Source organism: Dreissena polymorpha, chromosome 6, assembly GCF_020536995.1.
Source record: "Dreissena polymorpha isolate Duluth1 chromosome 6, UMN_Dpol_1.0, whole genome shotgun sequence".
Classification (NCBI taxonomy): Eukaryota; Metazoa; Mollusca; class Bivalvia; order Myida; family Dreissenidae; genus Dreissena; species Dreissena polymorpha.
In genome coordinates this window covers 110,246,114-110,257,141 of record NC_068360.1, presented here as the reverse complement: position 1 = coordinate 110,257,141, position 11,028 = coordinate 110,246,114, and the positions used below count along the sequence as shown (strand labels likewise).

Here is an 11,028-nt window from a genome sequence, read left to right as displayed (position 1 = left end):
TTTTCATTTTAGAAAAACAAGTTTTAGGAACAAACAATTTTAAACATTAAATAAACATAAACACTATTCAAATACCAAAACATTTTTACTTGTACAAAAAGACAACATGCTAAAACACTTCTTCACATGTGTAACAAATTAAAGCACTTCATAGACGTAATGTAATTCTAATTAAAATGCATTTTCTACATTAATTGAGAAGCGTCATTCCAAAATGCGTCTTATGCCTATGCTATATGAGTACCCCCAGATCAGCCTGTGCATTAGCGCAGTCTGGTCTGGAGCATATATGTGAGCTTATAAGACCACAAAACCTTGCTTGACTTGCTAGCAGACAAGGTAGCTCCTAACCAGACTGTGCAATGTGCAGACTGGTCTTGAGTTATTCTGGCCCAATTTGACATTATATCCATTTTCGTAAGACGATGCCTAATTTATCAATATCAAAACTGTCACTTAATGCATTCTTTATTGAAATGCCAATGAATACTGTGAAATATAATGTCAAATACGTGCCAAATTTCAATAAGCTCCAAGAAAGCATTTTAAGTTCAACTTAAGTAGAGTTTATAATCAAGGTGAATATTGTTACTCTATCTATACAATCTGAGAGAAATAAAATCTCATGTTTAAAACATTTTGATGTACAATCAGAAAAACATGCACCAACCACTAACTTGATGAAAATACTTTGACGAGATTAACATATTGTTTGCTTATATACACACATAAAAATAATTTTTAAAAGTGTTAATACGTAAATAAGTACTTAAAATAAACTAAAATGATATCATCACAATTTGATTCCCATTACTGCAAGACAGCCATAACATCCATAGAGATTGGAGTTTCCATTAAAGTCTGGTAATTTTCACAGAACAAGAGATGTGTTTGTCAGAATGCCCCCTATTGCACCGCTTTGAAATAAAATTTCAATACATCATTTGGCATATTTAGAAATTATCTCCTTTTTAAAGCTTATTACTTCCCGTGGATTGTATTTTTTTTTACTTTTGACCTTGAAGGATGACCTTGACCTTTCAACACTTAAAATGTGCAGCTTCATGAGATACACATGCATGGATGGACGGACAGACTGACTGACGGACAGTTCAACTGCTATATGCCACCCTACCGGGGCATAAACATATTTAATCCCAATAAGACATACATGATTTTTATCATCTAATCTTAAGCAACTTTAAATATAACCTGAAACAAATGAAATTTCCAAAAGTCATAACTCACATTTTTTTTCTATATGTATTACTTGAAGACGGGTAATCCTTAATAAACTCTTGGCAGAGATATCATAAAAAAACAAGCAAAGTCGTCGAATTGATATCCTTTCTTCACATAAATTGAGTCGTTTGTTGACTGCATATGGAGTTATTGTTATAGGGTTATTGTTTTTATGCATTTCAATTTTCCTTATTTATATATACTGCATATCTCTACACCCATGAAGGTTCATATTCAAATATTGTATCAATTATATCATTCACAAACAACAAATGGCAATAACTCGTATTTACGAAAGCGTAGGGCTGTGGTTCTTATGCATGGCACTTCTCATAAATGCTATATATACACCCATGAAGCTTATTGTTGAAATATTTTATCTTTTATGATATAAAGCACTAACAATAACATCATGTACACACAACAAATGGCAATAACTATTGTTTAAGAAAGTGCTGAGTTATGGTTTTTTTTGTGTTTGGAACTTCTCATGAAGTGATATGTGAAATATTGTCTAGTATATGAGACACACAACTGAAAAAATTGTGATAGACTAATTTACGCACATCTTACAAAAACAGCAAAAGGCAATAACTCTTATTATTGTGGTTCTTCTTCATGACCTTTCTCCTGGTTGAGATATATATAAACACATGACGTTTAATTGTTCAATCTTATATAGTTTCTGATATATATTCCTGAAAAGTTTGTGACAGACGGACATCATAAAAATACAAAAAGGCAATAGCTCTTTAACTAAGAAAGTGTAAGGATATGGTTCTTGTTCATGGCGAGCAATAGCAATACACCCATTCGGAGGGGGGGGGGACAAGTTAACCCAAAAGTGTGTGCATGTCGTTGATGTTTTGTAGAGGAAGTTTATAAGATTTTGAATGTTACCCAATATAATTATACGGGAAACAAGTAACCATGCCGAATTACCAATTTTGACCCAGGTACACAATTTTGTACAGACTTGGTAGTGGACCATCATGTCATGTTTAATGCAAAATACCAAATGGCTGTGGCTTGCAATTTCAGAGATATTGTTCACTATAAATATTAGAAAAACAGGTTGCATCCAGAGCGGTGCCAGTTTAAAATCCTTTGGCTTGTTTTGAACAACCTTGGTAAGAAAAACCAAATCTATGTGCGTAATGTTTCAGAGGTTTTTTCAATTTTCATATTTTACAATTATACATATCATTGAAACAAAATAGTTCCAGGAATGGGCAAGTCTTTACCCTAGGATGAGGATTTTAACAAACTTGGTAAAGGACCATAATACAATGTTATTTGCTAAATATTACACCTCTGCAACTTGTCGTTTCAGAGTAGATTCCGAAGTCATTATACAAGTCTATGTATGCACCTGTAAATGCCGTGATACGGGGGGTTTGGCTTTCTTTGACTACAAGAGCATGGCTTGAAACATTTAGTACAGTGCCACTACACGATGTTTCATACCAAATATTATCAAAGTCCTAACCATTATGGTTTCACAATGTGACATATTTTGGAAGTTGTCTTTTTTTCTTGTTTTTTCTTGTTTAAGCTCTGGTGACCTACAAATGCAATGGACATACATGACTTTAACATTTTAAAAAAAGGGTCGCCAAGCATTATTCCTGTAAAGTTAAAAAAAATCTGCCCAATGGTTCAGGAGATTTATTTAGAATAAAACTTTGACACATGCATGTAAATATGGACGACAGCCGACATGGTTTCCTCAAGGCTACCATAAGCACTACATGCTCAGGTGACCTAAAACATGCTCCTCTTCAAAATTAAACATTTTTTACTGATTTTTCTCTAAATGCATTTTTTATGGTATAATGGCCACAATAAATACTGCTCTCAATTATTTACATTCATTGTCTCAGACCAATGAAGTATTTAAACAAGTAGTTTTGTTAGTCAAAAACACAATGCCCCCTCCTGCGCCGCTTTGATTTATTAAAAAAATATCATTTAGCAGGTTCATTAATTACCTCCCTTTAAAGCTTATTACTTCCCTTGGATTTTTTTAACCTTTGACCTTGAAAGATTACCTTGACCTTTCACCACTCAAAATAGCTCCATGAGATACACATGCACGCCAAGTATCAATTGCTATCTGCAATATTGCAAAAGTTATGGTCAATGTTAAAGTTTTCGGACGGAATGACGGACGGACGGACAGACAGTTCAAATGCTATATGCCACCCTACCAGAGGCATAAAAACCTTATGCAATGAAGAAGGGCTTTTTCAGAGCGCTTAGAATGCAAACCACCACAAAAGCAGAAGGGACATAAGCAGCGTCCGATGGCCAATGATCACTATATATATGTGTGACGAGCCCCATTTTTTTCTGAGAAAGCTCATTATTTCTTCTGTTTTGAAATAAATAGGCTGGGCAACCATGACAAAAATGTAAGTTTGTAACCACTTGAACAGGTGAATAACTGTTTAAGAAATTATTAAATTTATTTAATAAACTGATATGATTTAAAAAATAAATAGATGTGTCAAAATATTTTGCAAACTTAAATTGAATTATATAAGTAATAACATTTAATATACTCAACATGAATTTATAAACGACATGCAGTATAAATATATTGAGACCTCTTTCTCCCCTGAACGTATACTCATCTGCGTTTTTTAAGTCCCCAATCTGGTTACATGCATAACCACACAACTCACACTTGTACTCTGTCACGTTTTTATATATACTAAAGTGTCTTTTCAAGTGACCCTCAGGTAAAATGCATAGCCACACACCAAACACTTGTACACTTTCCCCTCTGCATGTATTATCATGTCTCTTTAAGTTACAATCCTTGTTTCATTCATAACCACACACCACACACATGTACAGTCTCTGTCCTGTATGCATTCTCATGTGTGACTTCAAGGAAACATTCTGGTGACATGCATGACCGCACACCACACACTTGAACTGTCTCTCGCCTGTATGTATCCTCATTTGTTTCATCAAGTGACAACTCTGTTTACATGCATAACCACACGACTCACACATGTTCAGTCTCTCTGCTGTATGTTTCCTCATGTGTGTCTTCCAAGTTACCACTCCGGTTACATCCATAACTACACACCTCACGTTGGAACTATCTCACATGTATGTATTCTCACGTGTCCTTTCAAGTGACCACTCTGGTAAAATGCATAGCCCCACACCTAAAACTTGTACACTCTCTCCTGCATGCATTTTCATGTGTGTCTTCAAGGAAACACTCTGGCTATATGCATAACAACACACCTCACACCTGTACAGTCTCTCTCCACACACCTTACACTTGTACAGTCTCTCTCCTGTATGTATTTTCATGTGTCTCTTCAAGGTACCATTCTGGGTACATCATAACTACACATCTCACACGTATTTGGTTTCTCTCCTGTATGTATCCTCATGTGTGTCTTCAAGATACCACGCTGCCTTCATTCTTAGCTATACACCTCACACTTGTACAGTCTCTCCTGTATGTATCCTCATGTGTTTCTTTAAGGTAAAACTCAGGTTAGATTCATAACTACACACCTTACACTTACATAGTTTCTCTCTTGTATGAATCATCATGTGTGTCTTCAAGGTAAAACTCTGGTTACATTCATAACTACACACGTCACACTTTTATGGTTTCTCTCCTGTATGTATCCTCATGTGTTTCTTCAAGGTAGAACTCAGGTTCCATTCATAACTACATACCTCACACTTATATGGTTTCTCTCTTGAATGAATCCCCATGTGTATCTTCGAGGTAAAACTCTGGTTACATTCATAACCACACACCTCACACTTGTACAGTCTCTCCTGTATGCATCAACAAGCGTGTCTTCAAGGTACCACTCTGGTTATATTCATAACTACACATCCCACACTTATATGGTTTCTCTCATGTATGTATCATCATGTGCCTCTTCAAGGAACTACTATGGTTACATTCAAAACTACACACCTCACACTTATATGGTTTCTCTCTTGTATGTATTCTCATGTGTGTCTTCTAGCGATGCCTCCAGTTACATTCATAACTTCACACCTCACACTTATATGGTTTCTCTCCTGAATGTATCCTCATGTGTGTCTTTAAGTGACCAATCCGGTTAAATTCATAACTACACACATCACACTTATATTGTTTCTCTCCTGTATGTATTCTCATGTGTGTCTTCAAGGCACCACTATGGTTACATTCATAACTACACACCACGCACTTATATGGTTTCTCTCCTGTATGTATTCTCATGTGTGTCTTCAAGTCATGCCTCCGGTTACCTTCATAACTACACACGTCACACTTATATGGTTTCTCTCCTGAATGTATCCTCATGTGTGACTTCAAGTGACCAATCTGGTTAGATTCATAACTACACACATCACACTTATATGGTTTCTCTCCTGTATGTATTCTCATGTGTGTCCTCAAGTTACTTCTACGGTTACATTCATAACTACACACCTCGCACTTATATGGTTTCTCTCCTGTATGTATTCTCATGTGTGTCTTCAAGGTACCACTACGGCTAAATTCATACCTACACACCTCACACGTATATGGTTTCTCTCCTGTATGTATTCTCATGTGCTTCTGCAAGTAACTACTATTGGAACATTCATAACTACACACCTCACACTTATATGGTTTCTCTCCTGTATGTATTCTCATGTGTGTCTTCAAGTTTTGCCTCCGGTTACCTTCATAACTACACACGGCACACTTATATGGTTTCTCTCCTGAATGTATCCTCATGTGTGACTTCAAGTGACCAATCTGGTTAGATTCATAACTACACACATCACACTTATATGGTTTCTCTCCTGTATGTATTCTCATGTGTGTCTTCAAGGCACTACTATGGTTACATTCATAACTACACACCTCGCACTTATATGCTTTCTCTCCTGTATGTATTCTCATGTGTGTCTTCACGGTGCCACTATGGTTAAATTCATACCTACACACCTCACACGTATATGGTTTCTCTCCTGTATGTATTCTCATGTGCTTCTTCAAGTTACTACTAATGGAACATTCATAACTACACACCTCACACTTATATGGTTTCTCTCCTGTATGTACTGCCATGTGTGTCTTCAATGTACAACTATGGTTAGATTCATAACTACACATCTCACACTTATATGGTTTCTCTCCTGTGTGTATTCGCATGTGTTTTTTCATTTGACTACTCCATTTACATTCATAATTACACATCTCACACTTATGTGGTTTCTCTCCTGTATGTATCCTTATGTGTTCTTTCGTGTGACTACTGTAAGTACTAGTATAGTTACACACCTCGCGATTGTACTCGTTTTCATCCATATTTTCTATCTTTTTCTTCTTTAATATTGCACTTTTTAATTGTTTATCACAGAGACTTTGTGAAATGTCACTTTTATTTTGTTTAACCTTTGAAATACTATTGACCTTGGTGTTAACGGTTGTAAAATGTAAATGTTTTGAATATTTTTTTAGATATTTATTATCATTTTCTCGAAGCCACTGGTCCAGAACTTGTAGATAATTGGATGCCAATTTATCACCATGCATTCTCCTCAAATGACGCGCATAGGGGAATGCACTTGTAAATGCCGTCGTGCAGTGTACACATTGGTAAATTTCTGAAAATAACAATTTTAGCATGATATTAAGGACACTCTATAAATTCTTAATTCTCATTATGGATGAAACTTGAACAAAGAATTGATGTTTTGCTTCTATTGAAAATACAATACTATGTAAACGTTAATGAATTGAACTTGAAGAGTGAAAAGTTATTTAATGTCATGATAAACTGTCAAAACAGACATCAAACCTTTTCCATTGACATATTTAGGTCTGAAGAGCAAGTTATTGTTTCTGATGAGGCCAAGTTCTCTGGTGTAGTCATCCCGGTTCCAGACAAGCAGTTCGTCTCCTGTAAATAATAAATGAAACATACACATATTACTTTTAATAATGTGAAAATATTGAACTTTATCAGGTGATACTAAATTTCTTAACTAGAAATGTGTCACATATGTTTCTGCAAAAATGAGCACGTTTTAATTTTATCTCATTAAATTATGAGTAATTTATTCTTCTCAACATATGTTATCTTTGATTCTAAGACTGCAATAAAGGCTTGAAGGCAAAGTAAACGTTTCGTATATATATGACTTTTTCTGAGTATCTGTAAAAGTTTCTAAGGTTTAAATTGAAGTACGATTGATTGGCGAAGTACGATGGCAAGGTGGTCAAGTTCTGCACAAAACTAATGATAATTTGTTTATCTGTACCCTATTGCTGCGACATGGACTCAGACCCAACATGACATAGTAAGAAGCGGGTGTTTTAATTACTTGGATTCACCTGACATTCAGTGTTGTGTATATTTTGACGTCAATGAGGTCTTTCCATACCGCAGGCTAAATTATTCGAGGATCTGGTGTGTGTCAGAGACAACATTTAGAGGTAAAGCTGCAATTTTAAACTATTAATTTCATACTCTAAGGTATTTAGTATTGGTGGCCTTGTGCTGTGAGACGAAACTGAGTACCGGAGAAAATACAACTTTCCTGTATGGTGAAACTCAAGTAAACTCTAACACTGGTAAAGGGAATTTAAACTGTATTTCCAAGGTAAGACTGCACTTATCAGACATCACCCACATTTAATATTCATATCTTTAGTCATGCAACATGTATATACCTGGTGAAACTGGCTTAAATGTGCAGTAATAGATGCCTCCTTTGTACTGGAATGCTACAAGGTTCTGATTTGTCTCTGTACCACAGTTTACGTATCTCATCCAGTTAGAGTTTGCCTTATTCTTGGCATCCACAAAGTTGCTCGCTTTGTCTTCCTTATAGATCTGAATTGCATAGAATCTTACAATTTACAACAAACAGGTAAAAACAATTATACACAAGAAAATAGGATACCTAATATACTTCTTATTACGAGCCACATTCAAATGTTAGACAACAATACTGAAGAGTGCATTTAGAATGTAAACAACGGTAATGATAATAGTAAATACACTAACCAAAGTTATTTGCAAGTTTAAGTTTCATTCATGGAAAATAGTACAGAACTTACTTATATACTTATTTCAAATATAACTGTATCAGATCACAAGACGTAAGAAATCGAAATATGACAGCATTCTTATATAGGATACATCTTAGTTATATTTACTAGATGGGTCCCAGATACCAATGCCCACACACATTTGTTTGCACATAGACAAATCAACTATGAATTCTTCAGTATACAAACAGACAAAAAACAGTTTTTTGGTAAGCGCAGTGATTGTTACACGCGCCTCTCACCTATACGACAATTGTTCACTCCCCGTTCTCTGAACCGTGTGACTTTGATTGGTGGTCACCATATTGGATAGGTGGGGTTTCCTCCAAGTATTTAAGATTCCCCACCCTACATCCCCACAACACTAGACCACACCAAAATTGACAATCTTTCAGTAATAGCTTATTAGCTGGAAATTGCAGCTATAAGTAAAATTTTGTCCCAACCTTTGCGCGTCCAGTCAGTTAATTAGGTGGGAGTGCTGGGGCACACTCCGGGGCCACACATAATGCAGCCTCAGCCACAGCAGGACCTCATAAACTTCGGAATACATTTTCCAAAAAATACAATTCAGCAAAACTTGTCGCTCTTTAAATATATTTTTTAAAAATCATTCACCCACTAAAGACATTCAGCTGTTAAAGTCTGTCTAACTCCGCCGACCACTTTAGCGGCTTTGATTCTGGGACTATATATTCTTTAGTGGAAAGCAGCAAAAGGACCTTAACTCCGTCGAAAGATGTAACAGTAGAAAGTCCTTTCTTACAATTATCTCCACAGTAAGATCATTCAACTGTAACAATTTGAGCAAGATCGACCCAAGAATACAAGAGGAGTTAAAAACATGAAATTTTGGGACTACATATTCCGAAATTATGGTACTTTATATTCCATAGTGGTAAAAAAGGCAAAGACCCATAATTCTGTCAAAACTAGTTGCACAAAGTTCTTTTTGATGCGCTGATATGGCATAAAGGTCATTCATATATAAAGGTTTGAGACGGATTCACCAATACGTTACAGAAGAATGTGAAAACACAAGCTAAGGTATGTGAAAACAACAGACAAAGGACCATAATTCTTCCAAACTCTTCAAATTCCCTATTCCATTCTTTACAATCAAATACACATTAAAGCCTCCCGAGTTGATGTTGGTATATTTTCCCATTTTGTTATGTGTGGCAAAAATGCATTATGAGTCAAAATGAGTTTGTATATATGTCAGATGTGCAAACAATTTGGTCAAAATCGGCCAAGAAGTGCCCAAATTTAGTTCAAAGATAGGGCTTTTTAATTTATGTACATGCACAGAAATAATATAAATTTAAATACGCGCGAGTCACATGTAAAACAACGTGACCATTGCGTCATTGTTTACAACGCCATTTGCATGATTGATGAATAATCATTGATCAATACCCGTTTACGATGGGATAAGCAAACAGAAAGGACATAGCAGCGTAATGTTTATGCAGCGTGATTTTTGTTAATATCTATGTATATAACTCGACAAATTTAATTAAACTTTCGTCAAGGTTGCTAAAAACTCCTTTTGTTTTCAATACACAAATCGGCCTTATTGAATTCGCTCTGATCTGAGAAATCGTTTCTATGCAATCAGCTTGCATTCTGACTTTTTACGAACATGATATTCAATACACAATGATCCTCATTTATTAATAAATATAAAAAAAAACATGTTTCTTAATCACTTTGCTAGGTCTTTCCGAAGACATAATTCGTTTGTTAATTGCTTGTGTTATTTATTAGTTCTTCTTTGTTTTAAAATGCGCGAAGTGGAAATCACGTAATATTGACGCACACGTGACCCAAAGCGTGCATACTTCACAAGTTAATAATAGTATTGAGGATCCGTAATGTACATGATTAGTTTTCGTAGTTTTGATGCTTTTGGCATATTTTGGCACATTTTTTTGCGAAAATCAGTAGTACAGACATGCTAAAGGACAAACACACACATACCATTTGCATAGATAATGCATTTGTTTCATATGAAGCAGTTTATTTTCAATCATTTAGACTGTGCTAAATTATGAATGTATTTCAAACTTAAAATAAGTATCAACGCATGTAGGTAAGCATCACTTTAAAGTCACCTGTACCTGCCAGCAATATCCTGACTTAGAGTTTTCAGAGATGATATCGCCCTCATACGGTCCAAACATGATCCTGGACTCGAGTCCAACTTTTGAAAATACTCCAAGACCAGCTCCAACTATGTTAGAGGTTTTAATTTCAAGGTCATCTGGCAAGGTATAGTCAGCTCTATCGGGGCACCCTTCTGGCACCTGCAGTTGATATTAAGGTTTATGAGACTGTACTGGAACCACTCTATTGAATTAGAATAAGATGGGTATATTTAAGGCATTTCTAAAATTGATATATTAAAGCTATGAAAAATGTTATACTTTCATTAATACACTGTTTGTGTAACAGTCTCAAAGAAACATAAGAATATATTATATTTGTGTCATTTCGTTATTTTCTCTTCCAAATTTAGTTTATTTATGTGTTTAATATGAACCCAGTGTAACCTTTTTGTCCTGTATGTAGCTGTATGGTCCATGGACAGGGCAGTCCCCTTCAAACGCCTTCTTGCATTCCCCACAGTCTAAGAGTGCAAAATAATCAAACCACAACAATCAAACTACGTAAAAGGCTGAATTCAACTGATAAATCAGAAT

The 11,028-nt window shown here is 35.4% G+C and overlaps 1 protein-coding gene across 3 annotated transcripts in view; it reads right to left on the bottom strand.

Annotated features, from left to right (window-relative positions):
- LOC127834280 (zinc finger protein 85-like) overlaps positions 1–11,028 on the bottom strand; it is a 48,153-nt gene that overhangs the window by 36 nt on the left and 37,089 nt on the right. The window contains exons 6-11 of one of the 3 annotated variants that reach the window (XM_052359991.1): positions 10,879–10,955; positions 10,441–10,632; positions 7,943–8,105; positions 7,068–7,169; positions 6,128–6,873; positions 1–5,707 (exon numbers count right to left, since the gene is read on the bottom strand). The exon at positions 1–5,707 is cut by the window's left edge and continues 36 nt beyond it. In XM_052359991.1, coding sequence (XP_052215951.1) covers positions 5,282–5,707; positions 6,128–6,873; positions 7,068–7,169; positions 7,943–8,105; positions 10,441–10,632; positions 10,879–10,955 — 1,706 coding nt within the window. In that variant the 3' untranslated portion in view covers positions 1–5,281. Of the gene's footprint in view, positions 6,874–7,067; positions 7,170–7,942; positions 8,106–10,440; positions 10,633–10,878; positions 10,956–11,028 lie in introns of all 3 variants that reach the window. The other 2 variants (XM_052359989.1, XM_052359990.1) reach the window with 2 other exon arrangements.